We start from the raw sequence: 23,652 nt of genomic DNA on the forward strand, positions 1-23,652 counted from the left end.
GCATATTTTCGTCACCGTAGCATTTTAGATAAAACAATTACATTCATTATATAAAACACGTTTTAGAAGTATTGCTAGTTAGACTACACCATTTAAAATTAAAGCATTATTTGCTAAAATGCCAATTTTCCAAAATCTAACGCGCAGTTGGAGCGCACAACTATAGGCGCTCATCTATAGTTTTGCTACGATGTTTTTTCACTTAGCAACCTAGCAATGTATATGGAATAACACAATTAAAGGAACACCAAACTTAATTAAGGAAACATTAGCGCAACTGTTGGTACAATATAATTGAATCGGAAAATCCATTTTTTCTTTATAAAGCTTCTCGTACAACGAAAGCAATTGTCTTGCCTTGTGACAAATACCTCGTACTTGATAAATTTATATCCCACAAGCATTAATTGAAACATATACCTCAATAAACAAGCAAAATGAAGTTATATTGTGCTTAGTGGCGCAACTAATGGATCATCTACCCTAGTAGAATTAAATTGGATAAGTTTTCTTATTTTTTATTTTTAGGTTTCGTATTCTACTAAGACGCTCCAAAAACTTCAGCCGATTGATAATAACTTTCTTTCTGCAAAACACTTTGCTTTGATGAATTTTTGTTTGCGAGCTAAACAGAATGCTAGAATATAGCAATATGGCTACGCATAAAAAAATGATTTTGGTTTCCAACTTTGGAATTCTTCATAATAACAGCAAAAAACTGTTTGGTCAGGGTGTTACCGTTTTAATAGCTCTATAAAACTAACAGATTTATTGCGGTTTGACAAGTAGCCGCGATAAGATCAATTTTGATTGGTGCGCCATTTTGTATTCATACGCCACACGTATGGTAAGTTTATAAGAGACGTGATGCAGCCAACAAGTTTTAACGTGGTAATATAAGCAACCACTATTAATTTGCTTTATTAACAGTTTTATTATGGTTTTCTAGCTAGGTATAAGTGTGTTTGGACTCGTATCCTCTTGGTATTGCGCAATACCACAATAAACCCAGAAGTAATGATTAATACCGCAATAAAACCTTTATAAAATTCAAGTAAAACCAAGTGGCTTTAGAATTGTTACTTGGGAAGCGTTGGTCTAATTGCATTTTACGTTCCACTTCAGTAATGCCCATTTTACTGAATGGGTTTGTTGATTGGTCCTTCCATAGCCTTTCGACGTACTAAATTTTTTATTACCAACGATGAAACCTTTCGTCATAAGAGTGGTATCGGCTCGATGAATGTAATGGGGCGTCTTATGCATGGCAAATTGAAACTTGTTTCTGCTTTCTGACTCTAGGAGCATGATTGGCAGCTTTGGCAAAATGGTAAGCTTGAATGAAAAAAGAGTGATGAACTATATACGTATAGCAATACACTAGAATTACTTCATTCAGTTTACGTCCGAAAGTTGAATTAACGTCCTCTAATTTTACGTCCAAAATATGAATTAACGTCCTCCCGTTTTACTTACGAAATTTGAATTAACTTCCTCATCAAATATCACGAGATAATCTTAGGAAGTTCTGCATAACATGTTTTCTTTTTACGTCCAAAATTCGAATAAACGTCTTTTCTTCTTTCTTCTTCTCTTTTACTACGTCCAGAATTTTAATTAACGTTTTCTTATTTTACGACCGGCTTTATACGTCCCCCCAATAGTAAACCTAAAACGAGATTTGAGTGTCTATAGGCGTTTGGCGCAATCAAGAGCTAATATTGCCAAAAAATGAAGTGCGGAGTACAGAAAACATCTGAATATATACCATAGCAGATTAACATACTTTACAGTACACATTAACAGTTTTTACAGAAAATATGTTCTAATAGCTGCTCTTTCATGATTCGCACGAACACGAACATGTTTGGGCCGCGTATGTGACATTTGGACTAATGTTATTTTATCCCCAAATTTAAATAAATCAGCCTCAAAAAGATCATACTAGTTGATAGAAAATTTTAAGTTAAAGTTTAATACAACTGTTAAAATTCCAGAAGTGAATTATTATGATGGTCCACTCTCCCACCCAATAATTGGACAGTATCAAAGATTTATTGTCATTTCTATCACGACCCTGAATATTTTTTCGATATATATATATATATATATATATATATATATATATATATATATATATATATATATATATATATATATATATATATATATATATATATATATATATATATATATATATATATATATATCCGGGGGGTCAACAAAAATGGGGGGCGAGGTTCCCTAATAGGTGGGGGAAGGTGCCTAATAGGGGGAAAGCTAAGCACTACGCCGGGATTGAGCTCTAAACTGCAATGCTCGCAGCTGTAGATTTGTCAAGTGTAATTATGCCCCGAATCAAAGTGACCTGTATAAAAAGTGTTCGATCATTAATGCTAATTGAATCGTTTGTTTGAGAAACCCCACAAACGCCATTTTTATGAAAATTGACTTTTTAACAGTTTTCGAATCCTTGAGGATATCTACACCTTCCCTCAAAATTCCAGACAAAGTTAGTTCCACGAACCCCTTTTAATTGGGGTTGCAAATATCCGTTTGTTTGAGAAACCCCAAATATCCATGTTTCCGATAATCACCTAGAGCGGCGCTGCGATAGGTACAAAATTATCATTCAATGTTTACGTGCAATGCTGTAAGCAGTTTTAGGAACACAATTCAATCGTATAAAAATGTCTTCGGAATCGAAAAATTACGAGTTGGACACAGTCAAAAAGAAGAAACATAGTGTTCGGCGGACTACAGAATACAAGGCGAAAGTTATTAAAAGTAAAAGAACGGCCTATGAAATCAAAAAGAAAAGAAAGCTTTAGCTGGAAAAGTGAGAGCTGATTGCAAAAGCAGATAGGTTTGGATTAGTTTGTCGACAAGATAAACGTAAATAAACAATTCTTGTAATCAAGATACAGTAAAAACTGTAGCAATCTCGTTCCGGAAATCGACAGACTAAACTATCCATGCGTTTCTCACAAAAGCAGTAGCCCACTAATTACTATACAATGTAAATAATAGCACAATATATAAATAAAAGGTTTAATCTTCTATTTATCTAATGTGAGTGATCCGTCGAGCACTCCCGAGTCACTGTAAAATCAATAGTTTATCCGTTCGAAGTATTTAAGGTGCTGTTCACGTATCTCCATTTCCTTTTGGTATAACGTAATTTGAGAACAGACCCTGCTCCTCAGATTCTGCTCCATAATCATAGTACAGTTGTTATACAAGATTTAAAATACTTATTTTCTGGTTATAATATCTTTAATTACTACTAGCAAAGTATCAAGTTATTCTATGCGATGTGAATTCGTTTTACTCTGGTCCATTTATGCAATTCAAAACCCGCCGTTATTTTTTAATTTACCTTTTATTTTTTAATAGGGAAATGCAAACCATGATAAAAATTTCGATTAAAAAAGTACACAACTTTTTCTAACACTTGTAATATTCTACTTCAAAATTTTTAATAAATAATATTTAGCGTCCCTCCCTTCTTCTTCTTTTTAGCGGTACGTACTAAATTAACATCCCCAGTGACATATGGTACCAAATTACACACTACGAACATGGAAAGATCACAAGTTTGAATAAAAACGGCCTAAACCTACTCAACTGCACTGTCCATTTCTCGTTTGTTTGAGAAACCCCAAATATCCATCAACTTTAAAGCCTTGTAATTTTAGCTAGAATCATTATTTTGATCAAAAGATAAGTCTACATTATGTATTTTAGATACTATCATAGAACCTCATACCAAAAAATATGAGGATTGGTTCAAAATTTTGAGAAAATCAGTTTTTTGTTGTTTTCCAACAATAGTGTCGAGTGGACTTGTGGGGTTTCTCAAACAAACGATTCAATTGTTGTAGTTGTTGTATATATACTAGCTGACCCGACAAACTTCGTATTGCCACAAATTAACCTGTGTTGTACATAAATCATGAATCTCGGATGATCTTTGTCACAATCTCGAGTTTTGCAAGTTTCTGAGAAGTTCAACCTTAGATGATTCATTTTGGCAGTTACGTAACTATGAAAGCATCCCAGGTAACCAATAAGCATCACCAATGCTATTCAAATATTCAAATTTACTGATAATCTTCTTATAGTGCTGACAATGCTAATTTACAGCTAATTACCGACACGAAGAATTTGAATACAATTTTGGATGCCAATTTACAACACCTATGCAGTCAAAAAGCTAACATACAATAACGTGCAGTATATAATGCCAGATACGCTGATTTGCTGCTTACGTTAAGGCTTATTAGTTACCTGGAATGGGTAGTTTAATATACAAATTTGCAATTTTTCCTCACAGTAAAGTAGAAAGCTCCCCTGTCCCCTTATTGCATAGCCAGAAAGCGTATAGTAATATTCGCCATGATTGTACAACATTACGCCGAATATCATTTTGCGAAAAACCTTAAGCGGAATGTACCATTTCACGGAAAACTTTTTTGTGGAAAGCACCATTTCGCGATCCTCTCCTTACTCGCTGTCGCTCGTTCCAGGAAACCCAGGTAGACCTAGGAAAATAAATAAACCTAGACAGTAGTGATTTCTGCGGGGAGTTGCCTCCCCACAGTGGGCGGTTTCATTTGTATGGGAGCCCCCCCTCTTAAAAGGGGAAGGGGTCGTAATTCAACAAAGAAAAAATTTCTGCCATCTAAAACTCCCACATGCCAAATTTGGTTCCATTTGCTTGTTTAGTTCTCGAGTTATGAGGAAATTTATTTTTCATTCGTATAGGAGCCCCCCTCCTAAAGTGGGAAGGGGTCCTAATTCACCATAGAAAATATTTTTGCCTCCAAAAACCTCCACCGGCCAAATTTGGTTCCACTTGCTTGATTAGTTCTCGAGTTATGAGGAAATTTGTATGGAAGCCCCCCCTCTTAAAGGGGAGAGGAGTTATAATTCCCCTTATAAAGAGGGCAGGGGTCTCAATTTACCATAGAATAAATTCTTGTCACCGAAAACACCCACATGCCAAATTTTGCTTGATTAGTTCTCGAGCTATGCAGAAATTTGTGTTTCATTTGTATGGGAGCCCCCCCCCTCTTAGTGGGGGGAGGGGTCTCTAACCATCACTAAAACCTTTCCTGGCCCCAAAAACCTCTACATGCAAATTTTCACAAAGATTGGTTCAGTAGTTTTCGATTCTATAAGGAACATACGGACAGACAGACAGAAATGCTTTTTATAGGTATAGATATATACCTGTGCCCGATCTTTTTAGCCACTTTTTATTAGGCCAATATGATACTGACTGTACTCTACGCGTTCTCGTCTACCTATCGCTTCCTCTTCACTCGAGTTGCCAGTGGTCATTTTTAGCTACAACAATTAGCTGAAACCAGGGGGTCCGATCCTACACCCCTGTGACTCAAACAGAGTCGGCCAACAACAATTAGCACTAATAATCGAACACTTTTTATATAGGTCACTTTGATTCGGGGCATAATTACACTTGACAAATCTACAGCTGCGAGCATTGCAGTTTAGAGGGGTCAATCCCGGCGTAGTGCTTAGCATTCACTCCTCTCACGCCAAGGACCCGGGTTCAAATGCCAACCCCGCAGATGTCACGAATGACTTAAAAGTGTTAAAGTGACTATAATCTAACAAAAGAAAAGAAAATTGCAGTTTAGTGTCTCGTATTCTGATTTTTTCTATTGTACGGATAAACTGTTACAGACATATGGGCGTTACTCACCCCTTCTCGTCAGCAACCTCCGGTCATCAGCTCCTTTTGTCCTACCGTCACTTATGGGAGAACCGTCCAAACATTTCGGTCCCCCTGTTGTCAACCCCTTTAGTTCTGATTCCCTTATGTCAAGGAACATGTGTACCAAGTTTGATGGAGAACGGTCGAGGCGTTTCGGAGTTATTGCCTTCCCCCCTATTAGGCACCTTCCACCACCTATTAGGGAACCTCGCCCCCTCCCCCACCCCTTTTTGTTGACCCCCCAGTGCTGATTCTCTTATGTCAAGGAACATGTGTGCCAAGTTGGATGAAGAACGGTCAAGGCGTTTCGGAGTTATTGCCTTCCCCCCCTATTAGGGACCCTCTCCCACCTATTAGGGAACCTCCCCCACCTTTTTGTTGACCCCCCAGTCTGATTCTCTTATGTCAAGGAACACGTATGCCAAGTTTGATAAATAACGGTCTTGCCGTTTCGGAGGTATGGCGTCCCCCCTATTAGGGAACATCCCTCCCCCCTTTTTGTTGCCCCACCAATGCTGATTCTCTTATGTCAAGGAAGATGTGTGCCAAGTTTGATGAAGATCGGTCAAGGCGTTTCGGAGTTATGGCCTCCCCCCCTATTAGGGACCCTCTCCTACCTATTAAAGAACCTCCCCCCTTTTTGTTGAACCCCTACAGAACTACAGAAGGGGAACTGACAAAGGGAATAATGAACGAAAAAAAGGTTTTTGTTTCTTGCATGAGAATTTTTGTTACAATAACAAATGTACAAGTGACTGAGAGACAACGGGGCCCCGAATAAGATCGGGCAATCAACTAGGGTTTTTTCTAATTGCCGTCGTAAAATGAAGTTCAACTAATCGATAGCAAATTTTCTCCTCTTTAATATGGAAAAAAGAGATTTGAAATTGGTGCGCCGCAGCCGGAGAGATTTGTGTTTATATGCATGTACTTTTCTTCTTTAAGCAAAATTTCAACTTTAATGTAGGGTAATTGATCTTGAATGGACCTATTTAGCGCTTTTTAACACCACCACTTGCACTCCTGCTCAATTTACTCGTCATTTATAGATAATATGTGGTGATGTTACTATTTGTTGGAAAGTACCACCTTTTTTCTGCATTATCAGTACTTTAAAAATGTATAATTGATGAAACTTTTATTAAATATATCGTTTTTTGCCAAAGCCTTTTTTTGATCTTGAATGGACCCAACATGATCTTGAATTGGACCTATTTTTGATTTTGAAATGGACCTAAATTAGAATTGTCATAGTTTCTTCCATGTAAATGAACAAAATAATAACAAAGAATTTTTTTTAATAGTACAACTATACTACTGTTATTTATTAATAGTACACAAGGTTGAACAGCTTTTACTTTTCTTATACTCTGTTAGAAAGGTATGAAAGTCGGTTGAAAAATTTGAAATCGGTCACAGTCACCGAGGGTCTTGTTTTTATGTCAGCCCAACAATTGAACAATGTTTCAGTGACTTGATATGCGTTGTGTATGTACCTGTGTGTGACATTTGTATATTGGGAATTTATTAATACCTGTTGTTCAGATATGGTTGAAACGATTTTCACGTCATAAAAAAATTATGTCGCCTATTAGTTTCAAAAATTTAAACCATTCATTAAAAATATGTAATATAACTTGTATTAAACGTAGTTTATCAAGTACAGTGGGGTTCGAGTTTTTATTTAGTGATTACATATTTCGAAAGGTCAGACTTTTACTGACGTAGGACTACGTCTTACTGCAAAGCATCTAAAGGTTTGCGACAGCCCCTGTCGATCATTTTGAATATAAAACCGTTGCAATCGTGAAAAATTCGTTGATTAGTGGTAATTATTCAATTTTTGACACATTTATATGCAATTTTTTCAGTTGAAAAATGATCTAGATTTTGCCAAGGTTTCAATTTTGGCAACAAAGGCGACACGCATTTGTTGTCAAATTCGAAATCATACTGTACATGGTGCTTGAAAAAATTAGACTTGGTAATTCTACTAGGTTTAAAGGTAAGCTTAGATACTAGGTTTTAATTTTAAATGATAGTCGATGAAGAACTGTACCAGATAGAAAATAGGAAGTTTCAAAAATGAATATTTTAGATCTCAGAGTCACTCAATTTCGGTGGACAAGGAGGTATTAATTTTGTCACAAGTCAGAGGGGAGAGGTGCTTAAAGAAAACTTTACATCCCCCAAGAAAAAAATCAGAGGGGTTGTGTATAAGATACGACCACGGATGACGTAGTACAACGTTAGTCCGGTTGCATGATTTTGAATATTTTACTAAACTGATTTTTAATCTATCTGTCAATCGACCAAAAGGTGATGTGAAGTCAACCTGCTTACTTATCGGCGGAATATAAGGCCTTTGCAAAATATTTTTTAAGTTTTTGTCAACCCCCCCCCCCCCCCCCCCCTTTGGAAATTGGCTTGAAAAATCGGGCGGCTAAAAAAAAAATTTGTAGGATATGAGTATAAAATCAATTGTCCGTGGGCTCTACAGCCTGAAAAACTCGAAAAATGAGTGTACTTAACACTTCTAGCACGAAACAGAAATGGAAATTCGAATTCGGAGTTTCCGAATTCCATTTTATACTAATATTTGCAATTTTGTTTTCATAAGGGAACCTCTTCCCCTTGCCTCTACGGCTCCTTGAAGATAGTCGTTCAAAAAAACCATGAATTGCGGTACCATGGATTGGCGCTGGGGGGCTTATCCGAATTGTAAAATTCCACAACGACATGAAAGAACATTAAATTATCTCGTGTTTGATCCATCCTTTTTTAGAATTCGAACACATAACAAAATGGCGGACATTGAAACATAAAAGTATGGTTTTTAAGCGAAAAAATTGACTTTAAACATTTCTAAAAAATTCAAAAATTACACTATCAAGAAAAGGATGGGTCAAACACTAGATAATTTTGTTGGCTTTCAAACAAAAAAAGAATCATAAGAATTGCTTGAGCCGTTCTTGAGATGCTTATGGTACCGACTTTCAAAACCTGGTTTCGAGAAAAACGACGTTGAAGTTTTTACTCGTTGTTTAATCGCTCCAGACCTGCGCGGTACAAATAGCTGTAACTTTGTCAATATTTGGAATTCATGCAAACGACTTCAAGCACATATGGTCAAAATATTAATCTTTCGAAATAATCAATAAAAAAATTTAGGTTTTAAAAAATTGAAAAGGTACTATGCCCCCTTAACAGAAGGCAGTTAGTATCCCTCTTATCTTTTGATCCATCTTATTAAGAATTAATTAAATTCTTAATAAATTAAGTTTATATTGTTTTAAGCATAAAATGACATATGTTAACTAACTAATTAGGAAGACTTTTTAGTTTCAAAACTAGAGGCTACAATGTACAAACACTATGAAGCAACTACGAAAAAGGATGAGTGATAGTTAGTTTTATCAATATAATTAAGTTTTTATTTAGGCTATAAATCAAGCCTACTTTCAATATCCCGTCCTTATAGATTAATTATAAACGGAGATACTATAGTCACAACAAGCAGCTTCAATGAATATACAACGGCGTGTTCGTTAGTGGTAGGCAATGATAGCTACCGCCAGTGATGTCTCGGAGCGCAAAACTAGGTCCATTCAAAAATCAAAACTAGGTCCATTCAAGATCAAAAAAGGGGGTTAACATTTTTAAGGAATTTGAAGATTTTACTGGTTTTACTGAACTTTTAAATACCTAAATTGAAATTACGCATATTTTAGCATCATTTTAAGAGTATTGTTTTATTTCAAACCAGAAGGGTTCCGGGTAGTAACAGTTTGAAAATACTCTATGGTGACTGCCAAAACGCTGAAAAATAGCTACTTTTAAATACGCGGCAATAAAGTGGTTTTGGCTATAATTTTAATTTAATTTTAGTATATTTACGGTCAGAAATGATTAAAGATAAACATAAAAGCTAAATACAGTACAAAAACTTGATAATTATATCCTAAAATTTTTATTTAAAAATAGGTCCATTCAAGATCAGAATTCGACTAGGTCCATTTCAAAATCATTTACCCTATATCTCAAAAACTATCCCACTTTAAAATTTTCTGACCACATTTTCGGATTCAGCGACCAATTTAACATGAAAAATCACCTTCAGCTTAGTGAGTTCATAAATGCTGTTAACTAGTGTTATTAAAGCATATTATTGAAATTACGCAACTGACTTTATTTCTAAAATTCGTCGTGCCGTTTTAAAATCCGTCCATCAAAATTTTTCATCGTCCGAACTAAAAATCACAACAATGTTTACGAAGCTAACGCGTATGTATTTGTGTAGGACGGCATGACAAATGTTATTCTACAAAATTTCTGCAGGTCAGGCATGTTTTCCTGGCTGTAGAATAACGACAATGCCTTGCGTGAGTTATTTTCATTTATGAATGACGGAAATTAAAACGATTAGTCGACATTGTCTTCTTCGTCGCACGAAAAAACGTAGGAAATTTGGCTGGTAGGACTGCTTTAATGATAAAAAGCATTTAAATAGATCTCAGCTCACTTTGATTGATCGCGTCAACTAACTAATATATTAGGGAATAACTAGTTTTGCATTGTGTGTCATAAAAATGCTGATATTTTTAATAATTTGTGTTGGATAGGACGGGAATAGGCAATTACGACGATGTAGCAACATACCCTAGTTAATTATAATTTAAAGCCAAGCGGCATTAGAATTGTTACACAGGATATTCTCTCATTTTACTCTCATCCTCGCCTTTTACTCTCATTCTCTCTATATCTTACACACATCGTCTTTATTTTTAACACTGATTCTCTCTCTATATTACACTTATTCCCTCTCTAATTTTTTCTCTCTTACTATCAGTTTCTTTCTCATATTCACAGTTTCTTTCTTTTTTCCATTCATTCTCTCTTTTTTATTCTCATTCTCTACTTTTTAAATACAAATAAGTGCTACAAATAAGTGATTGTTTCATTTAGTTAATGCTAACGTACGTCTAGTTTAATGAATGTTTCTTGTAGTTGAGTTTCTGCTAGTCCAATTTTTACCACTTTGGACCAATCTGTTTTAATTTGTAACACTGTCTGCTTGTCCTCAGCTTCGCCTTCGTCAAAGTCCAAGTTTCGATATTACGAACCTCTGGACAGTTTGATGGGTTCTTATATTCTTGCGTCATACATGTAACGTGGTTGGTTTCATACCATTCTAGCGCATCCTTGGAATAATGACAGAAAGCAAGATCAGACCAAAAGATTGCACGATTGTTGAGCTGTTTGATAAAGGGTAGCAACCCTTTTGCAGACACTCTCTCAGGTAGATTTTTCCAATCATTGTGTCTGTTGCAGTGAATAGACTAGACAGTTTCCTACATTTGCATATGGCTGTAGACAGCCAACAGGCACATATGGATATAATAAGCCTTCACTGATCCAGGAACATCCTTCCCCTTTGGTGAGGTATAAAACTGTGGTTTCGGATTAGTTTTATAGTCGAGAATTAAGTAGGTTTCCTCCTCCATTGGGAGATTAAAACAAAACTAGGTTTCAGACTACCTAATATAGCGGGCAGCAGTAGTTTAGTAAGTAAAACATTCGGGTACCAACCGAAAGGGCATGGATCCGAGTTCATCCAATTAATAATTCTTCGCATCAGACATTATCTCCATTTTAAAAATAGTTTACGCCACAACCGCATATAGAGCATATACGAGTAAATAAAAAAATTCACACATCTCGGAGTATTTTCGAAAGTGCACTGTTCTTCAACATCGGATTAGGGGAATCCAAACATCGGGCAGGATTAGCACAGTATTTCCAACTTAATTGATTTTTCTTTGCTTTTGGGACGAGAATACATCCGTAAGAAAGCAATAGTTGGCATTTAAAACATTAAATCAGCAGATCTACCCAAAATTTATTTATGTGTTTGATTATGCGCCGCATACCGCTCCAACGAACATCTTGTATCTTTCGTAGTTTAGAATCAAAGCACCAAATCAATAAATGAGCAGTACCCCAAGACCTATCATTTGATCCTTTGATTGTATACAACGTTGGTTGGTCAGCTATCGCGTTTAGAAAATAATTTTAAACAGTTGTTTAGTGTTTGAAAGTTTTTTTTTGTAAACATTACACGCACTACATGGTCTTATCGGAACGGGAGTATCTTCGAGTGCCTATTGTATGACACCGTGAAAGCTTATCATATCGTTCACCTATTGATTAGTTGTCGACTGGCTACGGTGGTATTCAATCGTCCAATACTGCACACAGTCCGCACAGTTATTTAGAAGATACATCTGCCAGTGACGTTACCTATCGGAAATTTTACAGTTTATTGTAAAGCAAAAAAACTTTAAAATACATTTTCCGCTTTATCATTGTGTCTAAAGTTGGGATTTTCTTAGATACAAAACTAACTTAAGCTGGCCCTAAAAATATGGATCAAAACCAAGAAGCGGAAGCGGACTACTATGCGTTGAAAAAATGGGAGCTGGGGTTTTTGAGAGTAAGTTCTTGTGTTCTTCTAGGTACACAAAGTGAAACTATTTCAAATGCTTGAAAACTTTTTAAACAACAGAGAGAATGCGTCAATCTTGGACTAGAAGCGTTCTACGACAAGTACATGGCTCGAGTACAGCGAAGCTACCTCTCGATATTCGTTGTTCTGCATACATTCGTCAGTGTCGCGCATGTGGTGATAATAGTCACCGGAGACCAAGTATGATGGATCATCACCCAATCAGTTGCGCTGAGTTTTATTTCGACTAATGCATCGTTGCGCATTTACAGCATCCTCGTGCTGCCATACATCCTGATCTGATTTGCTACACATTCGGAAGTTTGATTGTTTGGATTTCTTTGTTCGCTGCCTTCAAGGAAGATTTGATCAAGGCTTATCCGTGGGTTCCGTACGTGACGTCTTGTGCCGCCGTTTTCACACTTATCATAACAGGTACAACGCTTTGACAAGACTGAAATCTATTGCTAATGGCGCTACTTTTATAAATTACAGATTTAATGATTCCACTCTACCATGCTGTTGTGAGTTTCATTCATCCCCCACTAAGGCCATCCTACGCAAGCCACATAATATTTGCAATCTACATGTTTCTTCCACTGAGTGAAAATTTGCACGGCATTATTTTAGGCACTGCAACTAGCTTTTGCTATCTGATTATCATGATCCTAGTTTCCTACCGTTTGGAAACGGACATGGCTGTAAAAGTTGTGACCGAACTGGTCTATTTCGTTTGTTTGAATCTGTTCGGTCTGTACTTTCGACTGATCAACGAAGCCGCGATCCGGCGAACCTTCCTCGATCGACGGGAGCTCGTCGAAGGAAATCTTCTGTTGAAATTTGCCCGGAACCAAGAGGTCAGTGTTCAAAACTATAATTTTTGCGAGCTGAACTGATATTTACTTTCAACCAGAAAGAACTTTTACTTAGTATACTGCCGGAGCATACGGCGGAACTCATGGAAAAGGATATTCGAGTTATGATAGAGAAAATGCATCGTGATCGGAAGAATACGATCAATACGCAAAAGTAAATATTATTATAAAACTGTGATAGCCATATTTTCATACTATTTCTTTTCAGTTTTTTCAGAACTGGAACACAGTGGAGATCCATAAAGTAAGTTAAAATTTAGCTTTTTGTAGAGACCAACTGTTTAGAAATTTTATTTTCAGCAAATTATATGTACAGAAACATACCAACGTAACTATCCTTTATGCTGATGTAGTTAATTACACCCACATCACAACTCAACTACCGGTGCGAACGCTCGTAGATGTTCTGCATGAATTGTTCGTAAAATTTGATGAAGCAGCCAAGGAATACAATGTCCTGAGAATCAAGTTCTTGGGAGATTGTTACTACTGTGTTTCCGGAGTACCGGTTAAAAACAAATATCACGCGAAAAGTTGCGTGGACTTGGGTCTTCGTATGATCAAAGATATTCGCGACGTTCGTATGTCACGAGATTTGAACATTGACATGAGGATCGGAATCCATTCGGGAAGCATAATCTCGGGAGTGATTGGTGCCTGCAAATGGCAGTACGACATCTGGTCTCGGGATGTGATTATCGCGAACAAATTAGAATCCACCGGTGAATCTGGGTTCGTAGACATTTTCAAATTCTACCATGATTATCCCAATTAGTGGACAACATTTACAGAAAAGTGCACGTTACTATGCAAACTTTGGAGTTGTTGGATGGAGAGTACATCTACGAGGAAGGAACGGAGAAAGCCAAAACGGATCCGATACTGAACAAGCACAACATACAAACTTTTCTCATTGTTCCACAGTTCTACGATGACAGTAATGTGAGTACAAATGTTCAACTATTGAAAACAAAGTCTATTTCAAATGATATCCTTTCTTCTCCAGTACTACATGATGCAAGATTCAACGACCAGCAGCCGGCTGTCGGTGGGAGTGAAGAGGAAAACAGTCCAAAACAAGGTAACGAAAGCGACCGTAACCTAAACATCGACTTTAAGTCTCCTTTCTCCACTTGCAGAAAGAACGAAATCTCATCAGCCGCAATTTCATGCAAAATTCGATGGAACAGTTCCGGGACATCATGAAGCAAACCAACGTCGAAATGGCACAGGAGCTGGATCGAATGCCGATCGGTAAATTTCAGTGAGTTGGCTATGTTTTTTAGAAAATATTTGTTACTGGATTCTAACACTTCTTTTTTCTTTTTTATTTCAGATTCAACAAAATCTTTTCAACCTCCCAATCCTCACCGCAACAAACGAGTGTCGGAACGACTCATTACTCCAGCCGATACAGCAGTGGTGATGATTCCAATCGTTTGGACAATATTTCCCCATTTTTTATGTGTTTTCAGGAAAAACGTTGGGAGTGGTCCTACATGAAAGAGCCAGATTTTATGCTGAAATACAGCGTTCTGATGAGCTTTATCGTTTTCATAAGCATTTTCATTATTCAAGTACTGAATAATGCGTAAGTAATTTAATTAAAATCCCTAGTTAAAAATTGATTCTTACAACTTCTTTTATTACAAGATTCGGATTCTACTTTTGGTTAATTATGCTAACTTCCGGTGCCGTACTGCTGAGCTTCATTCCGATAACGTGGTTTAAAAAACTGTGGGATGTTTATACGCCATATTCATCGGAAGATTTACTGCGAGTGCGCAAACCACAATCGGCCATTTTGCGGCGGCTTTACGAGTTTTCCAACGGTGTAATGGAGAACTTCCCGCTGCGGACTATCATATACCTGATCACGATCATCATACTGGTCACCTGTTCGCTGATCTATCTGGTAAGTGGTGTTCGGCGTAATTAGTGTAAAAGTCGTGAAATTTAAATGTCGTGCGGTGCCTGTCCATGCACTTAGTCGAAAGGTGGCGGATTCCTAGCGAAACATGCAGAATATTTTCGAAAAAAAATTTGGAACGTATACTCCTTCGTATACTGCCTCAGATTTGGTAACTGGTCTCATTCATTATGAGAAGAAAATCTCCTCCATTCATCCTCATCTTCTTTTTGATCCTCTCCTCATCCCATCCTCGAGCTAATCGACGTCCTTGTTATCATTTTCATTTTCATGCTCTTCCTCTTCTGTTTTCTCATCATTCTCATCCTCTTACACGTCCTCATCATCCTCATCATCCTCTTCTCATTATTATCCACATCAACATTCTCTCCCTTATCTCTTGTGATATGATATTCTCATACTATCTCATGGCGACCGTGACAGGACGCAAGCCTCAACAACAAAATTTTTTTGGACAAGTACCGAGGGGCTAGCAAACATCCTCTCGATGAATTTAAGCGTGACAATAAAAACCCTGATGACTAATTGTAAATGTTCCTTCATTGTTGACAGTGGAGCAGACATTTCAATTATCAAAGGTGAAAAGTTATTACCGAATCAAAAAATAAATGTAAATAAGAAATACAAAATGAACGGAATAAGTAAAACCATAGAGACGACTGCCGAAACCGAAACAGCACTCGTCACGCAAGAAAATTTGTTTATTGTACATAATTTCCAAATTGTACATAATGCACTTGGACGAGATTTTCTAGTCAAGTTTAAGTGCACCATAGATTATGAATATTTCCCTTTAAATTTAAATATAGGTAATCAAATAATAGCGTTGCCAATAGAAGACAACACGAACAATGCCGTCACCATACCCGCCAGATGCGAAGTCATTAGACGTATACCGAATTTTTATGTAGCAGAAGATTCTCTAGTGTTATCACAAGAAGTACAACCTGGTGTATTCTGTGGCAACACTATAGTGTCTCCTACATCAAAATATATTAAATTTGTAAATACAACGCAATATCAAGTAGTAATTAAGGATTTTAAACAGAAACTGTAACTATAATAAGCCTACACTTAACCAAACTATAAATTACGATAAAATAAGACTTCACAAATTACTCACACAAGCAAATTTAAAGAAAGTACCTACCCTTGCTAAAGAAAAGCTATCAAGCCTAATTGAAAGTTATCAAGACATATTCTGTCTCACAAATGAACACCTACCAACAAACAATTTTTATTCGCAAAACATTGTACTTCAAAACAATGTACCAGTTTATATACCGAATTACAAACAAATCCATTCCCAGCCGGAAGAAATTAGAAAACAAATGCGGAAACTAATCTCAGACAATACAGAACCATCGGTTTCGCCATTTAATTCTCCTATCCTTTTAGTGCCAAAGAAAGCAGATGAAAACACAAAGAAATGGAGACTAGTAGTTGTTGGACTAGTTTTAGACAACTCAATAAAAAGGTGCTGGCAGACAAATTTCCACTGCCACGCGTTGATTCGATTTTGGACCAGCTAGAAATCGCGAAATTACTAAAAAATTACAAAAGAAATAAGATAGCGCTATCATATTATTATATTTAAACCACCAAGGTTTATACATAGGCAGGGTGAAATTAAAGAAATTTTGACACCATATGACCCCTACGGAAGGACATATTGGTCAGCATAGGTTATATTCAAAAATTAGAGAAAATTACAAATGGAAGCATATGGACGCAGATATAGTCAACTTCGTAAGAAGTTGCGAAAAGTGCAAGGGAAACAAAGTACAAAGGCATACCAAAGAAGAAACTGTCGTGACGACAACACCTTCCAAACCATTTGAAGTGCTTCTGCAGACACCGTCGGTCCATTTACTAAAACAAATAACAACAATAGATATATACTTACAATTCAATGTAACCTTACCAAATATATAGTTTTGGTACCAATACCTACAAAGGAAGCCGCAGTTATCGCAAGAGCACTTGTTGATAATTTTATATTAACCTACGGAAACTTTATCGAACTACGTACAGATCAAGGAACTGAATACAAAAACGAAGTTCTTGATCGAGTATGTAAACTTTTAGAAATTAAACAAACCTTTTCTACTCCATACCATCCAGAGTCGATAGGTGCATTGAAGAGTAATCATAGATGCCTCAATGAGTATCCTACTATCTTGCAAAATACAAACAGAATAGCACACCAAAATTTAATCGATAAAAAGCAACAGAGACAAATAGCGTTAAATAGCGAGGTAAATCCAATAAGTATCAACATAGCAGATCATCTAAAATTAAAAAAGAAGAAAACCTATCCAATTTAATTCTACTATGTATCATAGTGTACTATGTAATACAGGTATACCTCGATAGTACGTACCCTCGTTAGTACGTACCCTCGATAGTACGTACCCTCCATAATACGTACATTTTGCTTCGATAGTACGTATCCTCGATAATACATACATTTGGCTCGATAGTACGTACATTTTCTAGCAACACTTTATTTGTTTCATTCCAAGCTTCACAAAGGGCGAAATCATTGATTTAAAAAAATTGAAAAATAACTGCCATATTAAATCAATACCACTAAAATATATATTTATTCAATAGTGTATGCAAATTTGCAAATTTCATGCAATATTAAGCATAATACAACAATGTTTCAAAGCCTAAAATTATGATTCGATAGTACGTACATTTCGGTAATACGTACGCTAAACGAAGCAAAGGTGTACGTACCATCGAGGTATACCTGTACATAGTAGAATTAAATTGGATAAGTTTTCTTCTTTTTTAATTATAGGTTTCATATTCTACTAAGACGCTCCAAAAACTTCAGTCATAGGAGATCATGTTTACATAACGAACGAAAACAGAATAAAATTAGGTCCACACTATATAGGTTCGTTTGAAGAACCTTAAATACAAAACACAAATTGCTTACTAAAACACAACCTCACCCACAAAGAAGTTACGGTGCATAAAAATCATAAATATAAGAGGCTTATGTCTGTCGCTAAAACGAGGAACGCGATATGTATTTTCGTGGTAATAAGCACCCACATTAAGCAAAGACTCAAACCAATCATACCAGATTACATTCAAGACGAGCAAAAGTGATGTAGTTGCACCTCATACAGTTACACAGCGTTAGCGTTACATAGCGTACCTCCAATTTGCTCTCAATTAGACGCGAGGCGACGCGCGGGGGTTACAGCTAGTAGATTAATAAATGCGTAAACATTTTTCTTTTCAAGATGCACAAAAATAATCAAAGCTCAAACTCAATGTTGACAATAATTCACCGAACGTTTTCACTCCGTTACACCATTCTCTCAGACGGGGAAGGTGTAATATGATATTCTCATACTATCTCACTCTTCCCATTACTCATCCTCGTCTTTATTTTCGTCCTCTTCCGGTTGCTCATCCTCTTCTCATACTCAACCTCACCTAATCCTCTTCCACATCTTCTTCATCATTCTTAACCCTTTCCTATTTTCATCCTCATAATCCTCATCTACTCCTTATCACCATCGTTATTATCCTCATCTTTCGTTCCCTCGTGCTCATACTCTTCATCCTCATCCTTATCCTCATTTTCATCTTCGTCCTCGTCCTCTTTCTCATCTTCATTCTCGTTCTCATCGTCTTCATCATCTTTATCCTCGTCCACGTTTTCATTACCATCTTTCTTCATGATGCTCACCCTCTGCGAAATGCACAAGGATCTCGGCAAAAAGTATACGGTACAACATATTAAAATCAAAAATTTTGCAGCTTCGACTATTTACCATATCCTAAGATCCCTATCAACTACTCACAAGCAAGGTAGTGGAAGACCAGCCAAAATTATGGACGCAGAAGGACTTCGGTCTCTTTCTCGTGCCTTCAATAACAAGGATTCCGTGAGGCAACGGGATGCCGCAAAAAGTTCAACTGTTCCCAGTAATACATCTGCAAAACATTGAAGAGTCGAAATAAAACGCTTTGTTTTGGACGACGAAAGTTACTTCCCCCTTTCGAAGACGCACATGGATTGATCGATATTATTCCATGGATAGTTCTACTACAAGTTTAAACATAAGTTTGAACAGAAAGTGATGCTGCACATTGCCAGTTTTGAGAGAGGTATTTCTAAGGCATGGTTCAAGCCTTCTGGTTTGCCTATCAATCAAGATGTGTATCAGAATGAATGTTTGAAGAAAATGTTGATCCGTTTCTACAAAAACATCATGCAGATGGACAATACGTATTTTTGGTCGGATACAGCATCATTGCATTACGCCAAAAAACACAATCGTTGCTTAATACCCAATCGATCCCATTTGTACCAAAATACTTCTACCCGACAAATCTGCCTCAGTGTCGCCCAACCTACGATTTCTTGGAGATTTTGAGCTCCCGGGTGTACAAAAATAACTGGAGAGCCACGAAATGTAAATATTTGATTGGAAAAGTCAAGAACACTCCGAACAGCCGATTACGGACCGTTTTTGAATGTTCACTTTTTTTTCAACAATGGACAATGTATCTTTAATTTCAGTACATCAGATCTTCTTCAAGTGTCTTTGTCTTTTTTTGACTGCATGAGAAAAAAATTCCAAAATTTTAGTTGCCACCCGTTAGAAGGGTGCGGCGGTAGTTTAATTGCCTAAAACACTCGGGTACCAACCGAGAGAGTGTGGGTTGGAGACCCACCTGCCATTGAACGACCCAAGATATTTTTGATGACTCATTTCACCTTAAAGACATTCAAAGCCTCATGACAGTGTTCGGCTCTGATAGCTCCCGTGATTTTGCCCCGCATTCTTTTTTAACGATTTTTCATTCGCTAATATAGGAGATAGCGTTCTCTTTCGACATTTTTCTCATGGAACGCAGTATCAGAAATTTCCTTTTGACGTAGGACTACGTCTTACGGCAAGTTTTGAGATAGGGTGTCATTCCAAAAAATCGAAAAATGCAAGCGTCACGAAAAATGAAAGGTTTTGAGCGCTAATAGCTCAGCGGTTTCCCGATCGATTTTCAATATTCTTACACCAATCAATCGGAAAATCTTCTAAGAATTGACCCAAATGAAGAAAAATATGGATTCTTGATGTTGAACTATTGAAAAATTGAAAAGAATGAACCTATGTTTTACCAGAATTCTTGCTTCGTAATTGGTTGGAAGATTCTTTACGATGATCTAAACCTATACCAATTTGATATCTGTGCTTGGGAAGTAAGCCAAAACAAGTGACAAAGTTTCCCCATTTCAACAAGATTTCTTAACACCGCGGTTCAACCTAGACCATTTTGATGTCCTTGCTTGGGAAGTACGCCAGAAAGAGTGACAAAGCCCCCTCGTGCCAACAGATTTCTTACGAACGCGATTAAACCTAGTCCAATCTGATGTCTGTGTTAGGGAAGTCTGCCAGAAAAAATGACACAAGTTCGTTGTCCCAACAGATCGCAAATTCTTTACTGCGAGACGATTAAACCTCGGCGAATTTGATATCTGTGTTGGAAAAATGTGCTACAGCTGTAGTAATCGGTTATAATATGACTCTGCATAAATACGCAAGCTTGCCGTTTCATTAGAAGTGTAGTGAAAAGATGTGCTGTTGATAAAATAGGATTGAATTGGTAAAATCCTTTCAACGTGGGAAACCATGGATAATAAAAACAATCTTTAATTTCAGTAAGGTAGCAGGAAAGTAATAGTTTGTGTTCTTGATTCTGTTAAATTGTTTTCAACTGCACAATCTTTTGAGAATTGAACGTATGCAATGTTACTACTTGGTAAATGTTATATACAAGGCATGTAGCATGTATATATGTTGCATACAGCATGTATACATGAAGAATCGAATGATTACAAGCATGAACACATGCTACTATCACTACAAAAGACTTACGTAGTCCTGCGTCGCCTATATATACGGTCGTGTCTTGTACACAACCCCTCTGATTTTTTCTCTGTTTTACTTGTCTCTGTCGCGGTTTAACGTCAACCTTGTAAAGTGGAGGAGTTTTTTGGTGCAAAAAATGATAAACTGGATGAAACTCGGTTGGTGCCCGAGTGTTTTGTGCAATTAAACTAAAGCCGCAGGTAGAAGCAAAAGGCAATCATACAAAAATAATTACCGTCGGCAAGGGAGCGAATGTGTGCGATAAAAAGTACATAGGAGACTATGTAATAAAAGGGCGCGGTGGTAGCTCAATTGCAAAAAACAGTCGGGTACAAACCGAGAGAGTGTGGGTTAGAGTCCCAGCTGCCATTGAGCTGCTCAATATATTTTTGGTCTCATAACGAAATTTTCACAGTTTCATCCAGTTTATCATTCTTCGCACCAAAAAAACTGGTCCACTTTACAAAAAGAATCTTCCTGTAAATAACAGCGACAATTCTCGGATGCCGAGCAGTTCCCGGAGTAGGCTTCTTCGCATAGGTCAATTTAAAAACTCTATTTCTCGAGCAACATATCAAATAGTCCTATGTGCAAATGAGATATTCTCTTCGTGTCTCCTATCTTACGCTTAACACAGTGACATTCATGCATTTAAAACCATCTGCTCTGCATGATAAGATTAGACCTCTTGACATGTTGCTCGTGATTTGTATTATGATGCAAACATTGTGGTACCCATGTGGTAGGGCAAAAAATGTTTCAAGCTGTGACTTAAACTAAATTTAATCCTCTTGTAGCACGTGCATTTCACATGCCATTTTCATCCTTAGAAATTTATGTTTCGCAAACCATACTAGTGAAAACGTGCTGGTAAAGCTATTCCTACCCGGCATCGATGCCTGCAAAAAATCGGCCAGCGTTTATGGCGACAAACAGAAGTGCCGCATTACAAATTTATTGAACCATGCTGTCACCAAACGTACAGTCATGGATTTACGCAATATTTTTCATTTGTTTTCGCAGATAGAATGCCAGCTTGTACCGGAGTTCTCTAGTGCGGAACAGAGTGGAGCTATTCTTTACAATCAAATCGTTGAAGAGAAACAAAAATGTACAAATTCTTGGGTAAACCAAACATTATCCCCACTTCATACAAGCATGTCGAATTCCTAAATCCGTCAAATAAATTTTTAGGCCGTTACCCAGTGCCTCACGCTGGCAATCGGAATGACGTTTCTGTTCCTACGAATCCACTACATTCTGAAGGTCGGCTGTGGGATTGCGATCTTGCTCTTCTACTCGTGGACCGTTTTCTACCGGTTGCACTCGGCGTACGACAACAGTGCCACGATGAATCCGGGCATGAATCCCAAGGTGGCGCACCTGATGCTGATCGTGTTCACCGTTATCATATTTCACTGGATCGATCGTCAATCCGAGTATATTGCACGGGTGGATTATAAGTAAGTTTTAAAGTTGATCCTCGAAAAATTTTGATTTTAATAATCAATGTTTTAGTTGGAAACGACAACTGTTAAAACAAAAGGAGGAAGCTGAAGTTACCAAGCAAACCAATAAAATTCTTGTGGAAAATATTTTACCTACTCATGTTGGTAAGCTTTGTCGTACTTAATCACCCTAAAGTTACTTAGGATTTTTTTTGCAGCCGAAATTTATATCAATCGACAGTTGAAAAATGAATTTTACAACGAAGAGTACAAAAACGTTGCGGTCATGTTTGCAACAATTACAAATATGGAAATTAATGGCGATATTTCGGCGGAAAACGAGAAAAGTGCTTTGAAGGTGCTGAACGAAATAATTTGTGATTTCGATGAAAAGCTGCAATACTTCGATGGTTACCTGAAGGTGGAAAAGATTAAAGTGGCCGGGTGGACTTACATGGCAGCTTGCGGCCTGGATCCGGGACGTTGCGATTCGTCCTCTTCATTGGGGCCATTCTGTTCAGTGTCGGGAATCACCCGGACTTCGTTGATGACAAACGGTAGAAGAAGTTTGAATGCTAGAGCGTCGGAAATCACCACAAACCAACCGTCGGAGCGGAACTCCAACAGTAGGCAAAGTAATAACGTAACGATTGTGATGGCTGAATTTGCCCTGGAGCTGATGCGGGTGTTGCGGGATTTTAGTAATGAAAATTTTAAGCAGTCCAATCCGGGGCGGCTTCGGGTGGGTATTTCCCACGGGAAGGTTATGGCCGGGGTCGTGGGTTCGAGCAAACCGCTGTACGATATCTGGGGGAATGCCGTCAACATGGCTTCGCGAATGGATTCCACCGGAATACCGGGCAAAATCCAGGTGACCAAGGAAAGTGCCGAAGTGTTGGAGAGCTACGGGTTTCAGTGTGAATATCGGGGGAAAATTTTCGTTAAAGGAAGGGGCAAAATACCGACGTACTTTGTGAACGTTAATGAGAATTATGAGTTTATTAAAAATTATTCGATAGATCTCTCGACGAGGTTATGAAAGGATTGTGCAAAATATTTAGGTTTTTTAACTTTATTATGAATGTTTTAATAGAGTTTTACTGTAACAAAAATTTATTCCCAAAGTTTAAATATAATTTTAAATTTACAAGAATGTTTGTTACTCACAATGTAACTTCACCCTTCCATCTTATGTTTTTGTTTCTGTTCGCTCCTCTATCAAAAGAGAACTCTAGCGATAAAGGCTGT

The 23,652-nt window shown here is 37.3% G+C and overlaps 1 protein-coding gene across 1 annotated transcript; it reads left to right on the plus strand.

The window, feature by feature from the left end:
* Positions 1–12,167: 12,167 nt before the first annotated feature.
* On the plus strand, positions 12,168–23,443 carry LOC128736853 (adenylyl cyclase X E). Its single transcript, XM_053831351.1, has 16 exons — positions 12,168–12,236; positions 12,309–12,449; positions 12,521–12,683; positions 12,744–13,105; positions 13,162–13,277; positions 13,332–13,367; positions 13,424–13,855; positions 13,915–14,065; positions 14,130–14,204; positions 14,263–14,387; positions 14,460–14,714; positions 14,777–15,038; positions 21,980–22,081; positions 22,151–22,419; positions 22,475–22,569; positions 22,623–23,443. Exons 1-16 carry the CDS (start codon positions 12,168–12,170, stop codon positions 23,441–23,443), a joined length of 3,474 nt encoding a protein of 1,157 aa, XP_053687326.1.
* The last annotated feature ends 209 nt before the right edge of the window (positions 23,444–23,652 follow it).

Source organism: Sabethes cyaneus, chromosome 2 (assembly GCF_943734655.1).
Source record: "Sabethes cyaneus chromosome 2, idSabCyanKW18_F2, whole genome shotgun sequence".
Classification (NCBI taxonomy): domain Eukaryota; kingdom Metazoa; phylum Arthropoda; class Insecta; order Diptera; family Culicidae; genus Sabethes; species Sabethes cyaneus.

Excerpts from the sequence above, each read along its gene's own strand:
- LOC128736853 (XM_053831351.1), top strand. The coding sequence starts at position 12,168 with ATGGATCAAAACCAAGAAGCGGAAGCGGACTACTATGCGTTGAAAAAA. Across the intron at positions 14,205-14,262 it reads GGAAAACAGTCCAAAACAAG|AAAGAACGAAATCTCATCAG; the intron begins GTAACGAAAGCG and ends CTCCACTTGCAG. Across the intron at positions 15,039-21,979 it reads CCTGTTCGCTGATCTATCTG|ATAGAATGCCAGCTTGTACC; the intron begins GTAAGTGGTGTT and ends TTGTTTTCGCAG.